Here is a 14,795-nt window from a genome sequence, read left to right as displayed (position 1 = left end):
AATTTAAAAAAAAATTAATGTCTGATTTTACTACTGCAAATTTCATTGTTGTCAGAACTAGATCCATTCCATTCATGATTTGATCCCTACTAATTAGTGTCCTTCTTCATAGTTGGTAGTTGTTTAATGCATATAAAGGAATAATGCCAATAGGATTAAGCTTTCTATAGTATGTTTTTATATGAGTTAGAATTAACTTTGAAAAGAGAAAGACCCAGTTCTCCACAACTCTGTCAGAATTTTCTTGTGGGAGAGGTTATTTAGCAAAAATAGAACTGACTTTACTAATACAGAGATAATATTAACCTGCTTATTATGATGGTCATCCACCAATTTTATATTGATTGTACCAATTTTCTGATCCTATACATTGATCTATTTCAATATACTTTCAGGTTTACCACATTGAATTGACCCATTTTACATTTTTATTCCTAGCCATTTTATCTAAAAATCCTCTTTCTTCAATAAGATAGCTATATTTATATTTATCCTATTCTCAAAGAACTTGAGGAGATACTGCTATAAATATGGACATAATTTATTCTGTTCACTAGAGTTCACAATGTTTGCAAGTCTTTTCATAAACTGCAGCTTGATTGCTATCTAATGATTAAGATCCTTTGGTGATTCATAAAAATATCCCATATGGCTAAACATGGTGGCCCATGACTGTAATCCCAGTGGCTCAGGAGGCTGAGGCAGGAGAATTGCAAGTTCAAAGCCAGCCTTGGCAATTTAGTGAGGCCATAAGAATTCTAGCAAGATCTTGTCTCAAAAGAAAAAAGAAAAAAGGGCTGGGATTGTGGCTCAGTGGTTAAGTGCCCTTGCGTTCTATTCCTGATACAAAGTTTATATATATATATATATATATATATATATATATATCTCCATATCCATAATCCCATATGCAATCAAGGAATGTCAAAAGTGAAATGAATTGTCTTGCTGGATCATTATCTTTGGTTTTGATTACTTTTGCAGAGAAAAATTTAATTATTTAGGAAAAGTCTCAGTTTTTAAAAAATCTTGATGAAGAATATTAAATATTACTTAGAAAAGGCCAGACAGACTAGGCTTATAATCCCAGCTTCTCAGAAGGCTGAGGCAGGAGGACAGCAAATCCAATGTCAGCCTCAGAAACTTAGTGAGGTCCTGCTTCAGAAAATAAAAAGGGCCTGCAGTGCAGCTCAGTGGTAGAACACCCCTGGGTTCCATCCTCAGTGGGGGTGGGGGGATTGGAGGGCGGGGATGACACCCAGACTGATGTAATCTCATACAGTAAGTACATAAAGCAACTGGTTAAATTTCACTGTATAAAACTCTTTTTTTACTTCCAAAGATAGATTAGACAAGCCTGGTGCCTAAGTAAGATGGCATTAGCAACACATAAATACTCTAATAAAAAACAGATGGACCATCAATGACAAAATGATTTATGAATTTCTAAAACAGTTTAAATAATAGGAACATGAATTGTTACAGTCCACAGAAATATTCAGTGCTAATGTCAGCAAAGAAATAAAATCATGATCTAGTTTCTGGTATATGTTAATACATATATTGTTTAATTTTTATTTTATTTCAAAATGAAGAGCACTTAGCTAAGAGTATTTAGCCTTCATTTGTATATTTTTTATATTTTCTTTTAAATCTATTTCTGCAAAAGTTAATGTTAAGAAGTTTATATTAATAACAGAGAAGGAAAAAAAGTATTTTAAAATTTTGGTAGAATTAAGTTAGTGAAATAATTTCCTTGGATATCACCATGTTTTGCATCCATCCTCAACACCCATTTGAAGCTGCAGGTGACTACTTAGTGGAAAGTATTGTTAGAAATCTTAAGTAGAAATTTATATTATTGCATTCTAAACTCCCCAGTCCAAGTCTTATTACATGTAGACGTATTTTCAGAGTTGAAAGTGCAAGATTCTCAGGTATTACTAATACATATCTAAATACAGAAAGTGGGTATGTGAGAGTGGTTAAATGGACTCAAACTTTTAAAATAAATTCTAAGTAACTTGAAAACCCACATTTCAATGTTTTTATGAGTTGATCAAAGGCAAAGGATCCTGTTTTTATATAATATATGAATTCAAATTTTGGTAACTACTGAAAAACAATAATCATCATTATATTTTTTCTGAATTTTTTGAATTACATTGTATATATTTAAAGGGTCTTTGGCACCAATGTCTACCTCAGTTGCTAATTTTTATTGCTTTATTCACAAAAATTGATCTTAGTATAACTGACAGTGTTAAATGCACACAATTATCTAGATTATTTTTAGAAAACAAATATTAAATCATTTTTACAGATATTGCATATGTGTGGGTAATTCCATTATACAACTAAATAGTAAAAAGGAAAAAAAGTTTATTCATTTAATGGCACTCAAAATATCTTAAAAGCATATTTATTGACCTGAACTTGCAAACTTAGAAAAAATACTCCATGATAAATGGCTACTCTGCAAAACAAAATATAATTTATTTTGGGAGATAAAATTTGTTCCATATGCCAATGGAAAACCCCTTCCCTTAATTTTACTGCATACAGTAATATATTTTGCAACCTATAATAAGTAAAATTGCACATACTCCAAAAGCTATTCAAATATTTTCTCTATTTTACAATACCTCTTAAGTTGTTAATTGACTTGTACTCTTTGTTCAAATCCTTTTATGGTTTAATCTTAGGGGACTTACTTGCATTACTTTTAAACGCTCCTATAAAACCTGAGAGATATACTTAAAATTACTGAAGTTGAAACCATTGACCTGACTTTCAAAAATGAGAATGGTCTTAATTAAATAAATGGCCTACTCTTTTAAAACTACAGGTGAGAATGATCCATTGACCGTAATTGGAATTGTGAAAGTTTATTCACATGAAGTGCAATGTGTTCTAAACTTTAAAATTACTAAGCAATGGTGAAAGAGGAGAAGGGTTTGTATTAACTGTCTGAAGGTGTTTAAAAACCTGACACTTATCTTTTACTGCACAAGAATACTCCAAATCTCTGTTATTTTATAAATCGTACAAATAACAAAACAAAAAAACAATAGATTTTAATACTACAATAAGTCTACATATCACAGAATGTCTTCCATATGAAATCAGCTAGATTATCTCTACTCATATGTCAACCATAGGATAACAATGAAAACTAAAAATCATATTCAAAATAAATTGAATACCTTGAGCCATTGCTCATGTGATGACTTTGGCTACTTTATTTTCAAGCAAATGCTGAATATACTATCTACAAATAATCAAGGATTTTCTTAACAGTCTTAAAAGAGAAATTGTACAAGGACATCATCATAACATAAACAACTCTGCCATTGTTGTGGGGAAAATTCACCTCTAATTACATCCGATGGCCACCTCCTTAGCTAGAAGCACTGTTTCATATTTCTGCATTTTTTCCCAAACCTAACTTAATGAGGCACTGAGATGCAGCAAGCATTCAAGTATTACCGAATGGATAAATGGCCATTAAAGACATTTAAAGCATTGTAATAGATTTTTGTTTTTAACTCAGGAGGCCAAAGAAATCAATGTGCATCATATGTACATTTGATATAGCAGACATCCCCAAGGCATAAGTAATTGATCGTTTAGCAGCCCTCAAACTTACTTCATGGCATCCTAGAACTAATGCTATCCACGTGCTAAATTCTCTGCACTGCTGTGTCTAACTCAGTTTCCTTCTACTCAGATATCAGAATGCAACTAAAGTAGAGGTAGTTATATAAGGATAGCACTGAGATAATGCGTCTGTATCCATTAAATATATTAAATATCCTTTACATATCTGTTACACATACTATATATATATATGTGTATATGTGTGTTTTATACATTTATTACATATAGGTGTTGGAGGATATGTTTACCTACCAAAAGGTAACACAATATAAATTTAGGAGACCTATCTATCCATGGTTGTTTCAAAGAAAGTCTGTGGTATGGAATATACACTTTCTGTATCCTAAAAGGCTCATCAATATTTTCTCTTTCACAACGCCTTTCCATTCATTTATCATATGCCTCACTTATTTTCACATCAATCAATCATATTCTACTAAAGTTTACCTTAAAATTCAAAAAACAAGTATCAAGTAGAAAGTGTCTGTCTTCTCACAGTGGAACTCAATTCCCCCATCCTTTGTAGTATGCAACTCTAAATGAAGAAGACAGACCCCTTGATTCAGATTCCCCCAGAAGTGGAACTTCAGCTAAGACTGAAGGATAAGAAGTTTATTTAGGCATTGACTCCAGAAAGTAATAGTAGGGCAAAGGAATGTTCCAAACCAGCAAACTCGCAGTATTAAGCCAGTTATCAATGTGAAAACCTGGAGCTTAGTCCTCTTGGACACCAGGTAGAACAGGCTTCAGAATGATCTCAATCAAGAAGCAAGGCACCTGAGGTATTTATTAAACAATTCCCTACTTACTCAGGGGCACTTTGGCTTGCTCTCCACTATGCAGGTGTAGTATGCTTCTGAAGTTAGCAGGGGAGAAGAGAACCTCAGAAACAAAGCATTCATAGAAAGCAGCATAAGGAACAAGAGCAGAGCACTTAAAGAATTAGTTGGTGGAAGCTGTCTACCTACTCATATCTAAAAGTCTTCTGTGTTCAACTCTGTAGGAAATCCATCCAAGATGATAACTGAGTAGAATAAGATTGCTACTCAGATTTAATTGCAAAGAGGAATCTCTCACCTTATTAAAGATAAAAGAGATGGCTTTACCTACTGCAAATTAGTTTAGGATCCTGGAAGAAAAAAAATTCAAACTACAAATCAGAAGTGAAGAAGGGAACCAATATTTAATGAATCATGCTAGGTGCTATAATATTATTGTCACAAATTCAATGAGTTAAGGGGAAAAACTGAAAAGTTTCCTTTTTTCTTGAGTTTCTTGAGAAATTTGAGTCACAAAGAATTGAGCGCAAGTCATATTTATCCTAAGATATATGAACCAAGAAAAATAGTTAACTTCCCAGAATCTCAGTTTCCTTTTCCGTAAAATACCTACAATTCAGGGATTATCTGATGATTGACTGAGATAACACACAGCACAGTAAAGCACTTGTCAGTCTTAGTACCAACTGTTAGTCCTGTGCCTCTCCTTCTTCCTTCTTGTCACAATTTTATGAGATAGATATTTATGAGGCATATATTCCCACTACAAAAATAAAATCACTGCCTCTCATAATGGCTAAATTAGTTTCTCAAGACTACTCAGTAAGATAGAAATCTGGGGCTGAGTCTAAGGATCTTGCCTTCAAAGATTAACAATTAAGATTTAGTTTGGAACCCAATTGGCAGTATTAATTTTTATAAAACCACAAAATCAGTTACATCTTTTCAAATGGTCAAACATTTTAAAATGTTTAATATTTAATTGTGTAGTAAATGTGGCTTAATTTTTAAGTTAAAAGTTGGGCTAGCATAAGTTCTATTACAGTAGAAATTTTAAATGACTGTGCAAAACTTTTCAATATATCAGTGATTTCTTTAGGTCCTATTTAAACAAAAGACTTAACTACTGACATTATCTGCAACATCCTTAAAAAAATAAGGGCAAACACATGAATAATTAACATCTTGGATAGTACACTTAAAAATCAAACCTTGGCCAAAGTATGCCCTTCTTGTAGTCAACCCACCTCACACTTTCTACAATGAAGATTTCCATTCTACTTGATGATTCTAAGGTATTGAAATAAATGTAAATTCAATCTCAATAAACATTAATCTGCCTTTGAACAATCATTTAACTAAGCTAATACAGTTTATCTACATGTCAATTAGCGTTATAAACTTGTTTAAATATTCTTGTAATTATATGCAGTTAACCAGAATACCCTAATTCACAAGCATTCTGAGTAATACCTCAGGTTATTTCTTCATTAAATTTTTAACCAACATATACATTTTTGCCTAAAAAGAAGAGATTTAATTGAAATATTATCCTCTACAAAATATCCATTTTAAATTAGTAATATGAGATCAAGGAAGATGTTCATAACTGATGTCCAAGATAAAGTCCCCAGTTACTGGATTAGGAGTTAACATTGGAAGTCCATCAGGTAAGGAAAGGAAGAAAGGTGTGCTGCACAGTGTGACTGCAGGGGGATTCCTAATTGGACCAATAGTGGATCTTTTATTTAATTCAAACAGAACATTAACACCAAACTGAACTTCAGGAAAGCATTTCAACTGAACTCAGAGCTAAGTTAGCACACATATTATTTTAAAAACATGTGTGGCATGTGATACATGAAATGACTATTCCAGAAAATACTGAATTCAATGAAACACAGTGCTCTTTAAATAATGAGACAGAGATACCAAGAGGTATTTCATAAGTTCAACTGAACAAAGCAGCAGTGCGATTGCTAAAACACATGAGCGATATTTTCCTCATAATTATTCTAGTTGTGAAACTTTATTTTGAGACAAACTGTTTAGGTTAAAATTATACTAATCATAGAAAGGCATCATGCTATAGAGACATCATTATCAGTCACAGTTACCTGTTCAAAGTAAATATTTTCTAGGTTAGTGGTTATTATATCCACCAAGTACCTGTTACGTATTTAAAACCAACTGTCTACCTAGAACTCCAAATGTTTAAACAGTATAAAATTTCTACTGACAAGTAGACACCTAGTCAAGAAAAAGCTGACAAGAAATAAGGGAATAGGTGCAGGGGATTTTAAGTTTCCAAAGTGCTTTTTCCATCAACTTGGATAAATTTTTGAGATGGATTAACCACACCTAAGAAAAACAGTGAAAATTCTCAGGCACTGATACTGCGTGCCATTTGGATGCTGGTACCTCTGATAACAGCCTTATACACACCAGAGGAAAGCACAGACAGACAAAGAATTAGCATCGAATAAATGCAATAAATACATTGCAAGAATAAGAAAGTGGAAAGGCAAAGAGTTCCTCATCTATAGCAACTGGCTCTATAGACTCAAAATGGAGAGACACGTCAGAGTCCCTTTTACTCCCTCGCCCAGTGTTCCCGTCTCCCTTTCGGCTCTCTCCATCCCCCTCTCCAGCCCTCCCATCTCCGTCTCTTTTTCAGCAGTATTTACAGAACAACACTGCACCACACCACTCACCTGTCGTCGTTTTGCCATCCTTGGTCCCCTAGCAGCAAATCCCGAAACCTGTACCTGGGAGGCAGAGGGGGCACTTCGCTCTCCAAATCAACCATTCTTCCTCAAAGAGTGGGAAACATCAAACAACAAACGGGGGAGAGGAAGGAGAAAGAAAGAAGATGTTGCGGGGGTAGAGCGAGGAGATGGGTAGAATGCTAAGGCCAAAAGAAAGAGGGATGCGAGGAGGGGAAGGGGACGGGAGGGGGAGGGGTCGGCTTAGCGCCGGAAGCCGAGGCTGGAAAGGGGGCTGGCTCCTCTCTCCCCAGGGTGTGATGAGATGATGCAAACCCAGCCCTGGAGCAAAAGTCTGGCTCCAACTAGAATCAACGCTGCCAAGGAACCGCCCCCAGGCTCGGCACCGCCTCTGGTCCCCAGGACTGGGGGGGAGGCGGGATGCAAAAGTTACTTCTCCGGGAAATAAAAAAGAAAAAAGAAAAAACGCGCGGTGCCTAGAAAGAGGGCAGAGGGGTGGAAGTTAGCGCCCTGAGAAGGTGAGGCACTTTCCTAAAGGCAGGTAAAAGAGCCTCCAGCTAGGGCATCCTCGGGGCTGTAGGTCCCCGGGGAGGGCGTGCAACCAGCAGGGCCCAGGGAAGGCAGGAGGAAACCCGGTGGGGTTTTAGCCCCAGGAGCCGCCAACCCGGCTCTCCCTGCACTCGTCCCTCGGAGCTGTTGCTGGAGGCCCAGCCAATGAGCCTTCCCTTCATTAGCATAACACAGTGACGGAATGGGGGTGCCTGGGGACAACCAATGGGGGTGAGCTAATTAGCGAATTCCGGGGCTCCAGACCCTTCTCTGGGTAGCGGGGTGCAAGGTGCCCAGAGCGTTCCTGGAGGCTCCTTGGCTTGGGTAGCCTTCAGCGCGGGTGGGCGGGGTGGAGGATGCATGTTCTTTGAGAGGGAATCCCCGCTCTCAGAAGCAGGAAAGCCCCATTTTTTTCTCACTATCTGAAAGAAGGAGGTGTTTCCCGGATCTCCGGGGAAAAAAATGCATGGCCACCTTAGGCCACCACTGAAGAAAACCATTTAGATGATGACTGGCAAAGCATATTGAAAGGCAGAGAGAATTATATAGTGGTGAACTACTATTATGGATTTTTAGCAGTATGTGCACTTCCATGTTGCATGACCTTAATTTTAGGTGTGCTCCTATTAGTGATTTACAATGTCAGAGGAAGAGGCAACCCAAGAACCCAGAGTTTGCTATGCATTACCAACCATTGCTTATATGAACCCTGCTATAGAAGCTTTACATTGACACATACTGTTCTTTCCGTAGGGAACTGATTCCATCAGGTACATACAGACACAGAAATACTTAAATCACTTGACAATTGTGCCTGAGGAAACGACATTAACCACTGCCCCATCTTAGAAATTTCACACTTTGCTTGGAGGGACAAGCTCATAAAGAAAATGATACAATATGGGAGTCAATAATCAAAGAATATGCAAAGATATTTCAGAAATACCTGTGCAATAACACACTTATTCGTCTTGTGGTCAAGGAACACAATGAAACTAAACTAAGCCTTCTTTATTCATTTGCAATCTGCTTAAGGGAAGGGAAAAAATATGAAAAATGCAGAGAAAATACAATGAGTAGAGATAAAGTGATTTTTTAAAAAAAATTTAATTTTTTTGCTTATCAAGGAAATAGTGATTAATTTAGTATGATTAACTCTCAGTAGAGGTCAAGTAGCAGAAAGTTTATGAAGTTGAAGTGCAGAAACAAGTTGGCAAAAGAGTATCATCAAGTGAAATGGAATGAGCATCTAAACCTGGAGAATAACAATTGAAGGAGATTGATTATCTCCTTTGCTTTAATCTTCAAACTAGATTCCTCTAGACCCATCTCAAATGACATTTCCATTATATTTCTTGATTTTTGCAGGTGGTTAATCTTCCTTCAAGCCTTAAATGGTTTCATACTTATTGTGAGCATTTTGCTTGTTATTTTTTAAACTTTTGCATGACTATCTATACATTTTTCTTAAATCACTTCCCCTCTCCTTGTGGCTTATCTTTCTAGCACAGTGCCTTCAAAATATCAAAATCTTATCAAATGTCTTGAGATGCACTGAACACTATTAAGCATCCAGGTCCAGGGACACATACCTGTAATCCTAGCAATGCTGGAGACTGAGGCAGGAGGATTGCAAGTTACAAACCAGCATCAAAAACTTAGCAAGGCCCTCAGGGACTTAGTAAGACCCTGTCACTAAACAGGGCTGTGCATGTGCTCAGTAGTAAAATGCCCCTGGGGTCAATACCCAGTACCAAAAAAAAAAAAAAAAATCTATTAAGCCACTTACTTTAGTTCCAGAGTTATGTATCTGTTCATGAAATCATTATTCATCATGAACATTTGTAATCATTTTGCCAAATGAGAAAATTATATCGTTACATTATTAGTTTGAGAGAGAGAATATATCTGGTTTAGAATTTGGACCTTATCATCTGCTATTAACATGGCTCTAGGAAGTTTATTCTTTTAATGTTCCAGGTTAATATTTATATTATGAAAATTTTTACTCACATATTTGGACAACTCAAAACTCTAAAATATTTACAATCATTAGCAGACTCAGAAAGAGAACGCTAAAAAAAGAGGAAAGGGTAGTATAGCTACTGAAAGTTAGAAACATGAGATGCTGAAAGTTAAGAATAAAGCAACAATTTACTTGAAAGAAAACTGCACACCTTATTTTACACTTTTGTGTCAATCTCAATTATTTAGCTTCTATGTGCCAAGATAAAAGTATAGGAGAGAGCATGTAATTAATTAATTAATTAAATCCTTCTCAGCTAACAGTGTCATAACACAGCTGTTATGCATGATAACAGTTACCAAGTGCCCCAGTGTGCTGAACCAAACTAGTTGAACACAGCTGCATCAATGATACATTGATGTGCTCTATGCCTTAAAATTATGAAAATGAAAAATCTCCAAATTTTAAATTCAAGAAAAATTTTAAAACAACACAACCTAAAAAATAATATCCTGACATTCTTAACAATTTATAAAATTGGGGTCATCAAAAGTTAAATTCATATCCTTTCACTTTCTATATATTTACTGTCTTCTGTAGGCAGACTTTTTATGTTTGTCATTGATTTTGACTTCTAGTTCTACTACCTGTCTTTCAACGATTTTATTCTTTTATTCCTTGTCATGTCATTCCCTGCTGTTAAAATGTATTTTCCTCTCATACTCTTTTCACCTTGCTTTCCTTTTTTCCCTGTGTGCTTTTAATCTTTTATTTCATTGAGTCTTTTTCTGTGTGTGAGAGAGAAAGAGAGGGAAAGTTTTTCTTCTACTATGACATGAGATTCAATTTTTGGAAACAATTTTAAAAATGGTTCTGTAACATTGCAAATCTGTACCTTACTGATGTTCTTAAGTTTTCTAACCAATATCTAGCATGGCTTAAGAGCAATACAGGAGATTGGTTCACTTCTGAAAAAAAGAGAAGTTAAAAAAAAATTCTGAATGATTACACTGATGGACTGGAGAGTAAGTGTCAAGAATGAGAATTGAGCCTGGTGCTGTGGCTCACACCTGTAATCCCAGCAGCTCCAAAGACTGAAACAGGAAGATAGCAAGTCCAAAGCCAGACTCAGCAAAAGTGAGGCGCTAAACAACTCAGTGAGACCCTGTCTCTAAATAAAATACAAAATAGGGGTGGAGATGTAGCTCAGTGGTTGAGTGCCCCTGAGATCAATCCCCAGTACAAAAAAAAAAAAAACTGAGAATTAAGGAAAATGATTTCTTAGTTATAGAAAATTTAATTTTACTGGGGCTGTTGTAGCTCAGTCGTAGACCACTTGCCTAGCATATATGAGGCACTGGGTTTGATCATCAGCATCATGTATAAATAAATAAAATAAAGATCCATCAACAAAACTAAAAAAAAAAAAAATTTTTTTTAATTTAATTTTACTTTCCAGAAAATAAATCATCTAATTTTTCCCACTTTTAACAAAAAACATCAATTTCTTATTTTTGATTTCCAGGAAATTGTTTGGTTATTCAAATGTCTTAACATAAAAAAGAAAATGATCATTTCTGTGGGTAAAGAATGATTTCATTAACAATTAATAATTTATTGGTAATTATCTTATGCATAACAAACATAATTGCAATCATAGAACATTGACAGAATTTGATCCAAAATTCAAAAGTATATGTATCTTGCATAGATACATATAATTTTTATGATAAAATTCCACAAACTATTAATTATTGTGTCTACACAGCCCTGTAACAAACTGTCCAAAAAAAATTTTTTTTTGCAATGCTTGAGATAGAAACCCAGTCACACATATAACTATGTAAGCACTCTACATACTCTAAGCCCCTCAAAAACAAAATTTAAAAAGAAAAAAATATTATATATATTAGGCTACATACTTCCTAAATGCTTTATCTGTAAACGCAAAAAAAAAAAGGATAATCCACTCAAATAATCTCATTAAACTCCTTAACATCTCAGACTGAATGCATTCTATTATTTTTTTTTTAACAAAGATTTACTAAACGGTTACAATGAATTAAGTTTTCAAAGTCACCCAGATGAAGGAAAGGAAGGTTAAGAGAATAGATCATCCAGGTGTCAGAATAGAAAGCAATGGGTCACAGTAGTGATCTAGACTGGCTGCTGTGTTACTAAGGAGCAGGTAGAAACACCTAGTTCCAGATTTGGAAAAAAAGGTAGTGGGGGGATGGGAGCGAGGTTCTGGCAGAGCTGCCATCTGTACTGAAGAATGACAATGAGTGTGTAAGGTGGGGGCAGAAGGTGACAGCAACAGTACAGCTAAAACTAATTGCTTTAAGAAGGCCTGGGTGATTCCAGCAAATGAAAGGTATCATATAGTTTCTGTTTGGGTACATATTTAGGTAGAGGAGGGACAGAAAAGGAGGGAGGAAAATGGCAGGAAGAAGGCAGCTTACCTTGTCTTCATTTATTAAGTATATCTTAGGGGATTTGTATACCTTTGCCAATGAGTTTAATGAACCTCTTGAGGATTTTAAAGTAGGTAAATGAAAAAGCCCAATTCACACTTTGAAAATGTCACCTGTAGTGGTAGAGCCAATTGATTGGTAGGGAAATCAAGAAGAGAAAAAAGGGAGACAGGAACTCTATTGCAATTTAGGTTAAATAAGTAAATTGTTTGAATAAGACAGTGGTTATAATACAGATAGAAAGCAGGGGAAATTAGGAAGACAGAATTTACAGTGCTTGAGAGTTAATGGAGAGTGAATCAATGACGCTTTCCAGGTTTTCTGGTGTGAGTAGGTGGAGGATAATACAGTTGGGTGAGATGAGGAGAAAGATGTAGGTCTGGATGCGAAAATGGTTTCACTTTGAGCCATCTGCAAAAGGTCAGATGGAAAATTCCAGAAGGTTTGAAACTGTAGATCTGAATATCAGGAGTTAATGCTTGCCCAGAGATCTAAAACTGAGAGTTGTCAGTATACAAGTGGCTGTTGAAATTGAGGAATGATAAATGCATTTGGCTCTTACACTGAGAGAGAAGAGGAGGGCAGAGACAGCCCATAAAGATGACTAGGGAGAAGAGATAAATCAGACAGAGCAAAACCAAACAGGAATTCAACTTCTACTGTCAGAGTAAAGGGACATGTGCTCCTCTTGATTAGTTTTATTCTGTGACCCTTGAATCAAGCTAAAATAGATTCTAGCTACAGGAATAAAAATTTAACAAAACCTGTCCTATATTCTAAGCATGTTCAGCAACAAGAAAAGAATCATTTTTTATTTCAACCACACTGGCAATCGGAAGCAGTAGAGAGAAGATGGAAAAACAGAATATCACATTTGTTTCCTAAATTCTACCTGAAGAGCACAATTAAGTAATATGAAGAAAGGCCATCTGGAGATTTTATTAAAATAACCCAATAATTAATACATTTACCCAACATTTCTAGTAATTGTTATTAGTTGTTATAAAATATCATCTATGAGGTTAAATATATATGTAAACCTTATAACAGACAGCGATCAGGAGACAGTTAAGGTTCTGTTGTATGGGTAGTCATATTCTGTGTGATCTTCCTGTTGCTCCCTTTCCTTATTTCAGAGCTTTCTCTTGAAGCACACATCTTATTCAACATCACTCTTGATGATCACACCATGTTAGTCACCCTTTTGTCACTGTAACCAAAATACCTGACAAGAACAACTAAGAAGAGGAAAGCTTATTTGGAGCTGATAGTTTCCAAGGTCTCAGTCCTTGATCATCTGGCTCCAGGGCAGAAACCTCAGGGTGGAAGGGTGTGGCAAGGAAAATTGCTCAGCTCCTGGCACCTGGAGCAGAGAGAAAGAAGAAGCGACCAGGGAACAAATAGAACTTCAAGGCCATACCCCTAGTGCCCTACTTCTTCCGGTCACATGCCTCTTGCCAGATACTACCAGATAGTCCATTCAAATTATTAATCCATCAGATAGACTAATCCACTAATGAAGTCAGAGACCTAAGCATAATCTATTCACCTCTGCACAATGCCACATTGCCTAACATGAGTTTTGGGGGATATATGTCAGTTAACAAATGCATAAAACCTCCATTTATCTAATTTTAAACGTTCACTTTGACTCAATTGGGGGGAGGGGTTGGATAACATAGAGCCAAAATGGGAATTATTTAATACCAAACGTCATTAATAACTTTAAAGCATGCATTCTTATAAAAATCTAGAAATCATACCCATGTATGGTTCCATATGCAAAACATATATATTATTTATGAAAAAAAAATCTGTTATTATCTTGAATTTTTCCATATTTATGTTAGTGTCCTAGATTCTATTCCTTGGTAGATTGAAGGAGGGACCTCTATTCATGATTATCCTCCACCTTTAACCTAAAACAGGTAATGGCTAATTCACCTTTGCCATTTTCACAAACTTGACAATAAGTGAATGATTAGTGAATGTTTAAAGGATGAATAAAAAAGCTGGATAGTTGAGTGAACAGGCTCATAACATTGTTACTACTGAAGAATAAATGCATACAACTATTAATAATAGTAGAAAAACTAACAGCTACAGTGTGAATAACTATTATATGCCAGGTATTTTGTTAAAAGCCTTACAATAAAGATAAAAATATTATCCTAATTTGAAAAATGAAAACAATTAGGCACATAAAATATCACTAGCATAGAAGATACAAGATTCAAATACTTGACTTGCTGACTCCTTATAACATGTTCTTCCCGATATATCTGATAAAGAAAATTTGTGTACAATCACTAGTAAATGTTGATGTGTACCAATTGGTGAGCTAAATTATAAGATAAAACTATCAAAGTGGACTACCACAATCTTACTCATCCACTATGTTCCATTATCAAATGCCTTGTTTCATATTGTAGGAAATACATTACTCTGTATCTTTCCATGGTTCCTAAGACTTGGCTTCTTAAACCCTTGAAATCTTTGGAGAGATGAGTGTCTTTTGTATGCTAGTATGATGATTAGTGACTGGTAGCCATTAGGTAGCATTGGGATGAGAGCTGGTTACCCAAAAGAACTACTCCACTGCAGTATCCTCCAAGGAGGGAAGAGAAGATTTAAATGGATC

General features: G+C 35.5%; 1 protein-coding gene across 3 annotated transcripts in view; it reads right to left on the bottom strand.

Moving 5' to 3' along the window:
* The window catches only part of Kcnt2 (potassium sodium-activated channel subfamily T member 2), a 360,854-nt gene extending 353,606 nt beyond the window's left edge, over window positions 1-7,248 (bottom strand). For all 3 annotated transcript variants that reach the window (XM_027948819.2, XM_027948820.2, XM_027948821.2), the window contains exon 1: window positions 7,154-7,248. In XM_027948819.2, the coding sequence (XP_027804620.1) occupies window positions 7,154-7,248 (95 nt within the window). The remainder of the gene's footprint in view (window positions 1-7,153) is intronic.
* Window positions 7,249-14,795: the final 7,547 nt, after the last annotated feature.

Source organism: Marmota flaviventris, chromosome 12 (assembly GCF_047511675.1).
Source record: "Marmota flaviventris isolate mMarFla1 chromosome 12, mMarFla1.hap1, whole genome shotgun sequence".
In the NCBI taxonomy this organism is placed as follows: Eukaryota; Metazoa; Chordata; class Mammalia; order Rodentia; family Sciuridae; genus Marmota; species Marmota flaviventris.
Note: the sequence above shows the minus strand (reverse complement) of the source record. Positions and strands in the feature narration are given on the sequence as shown.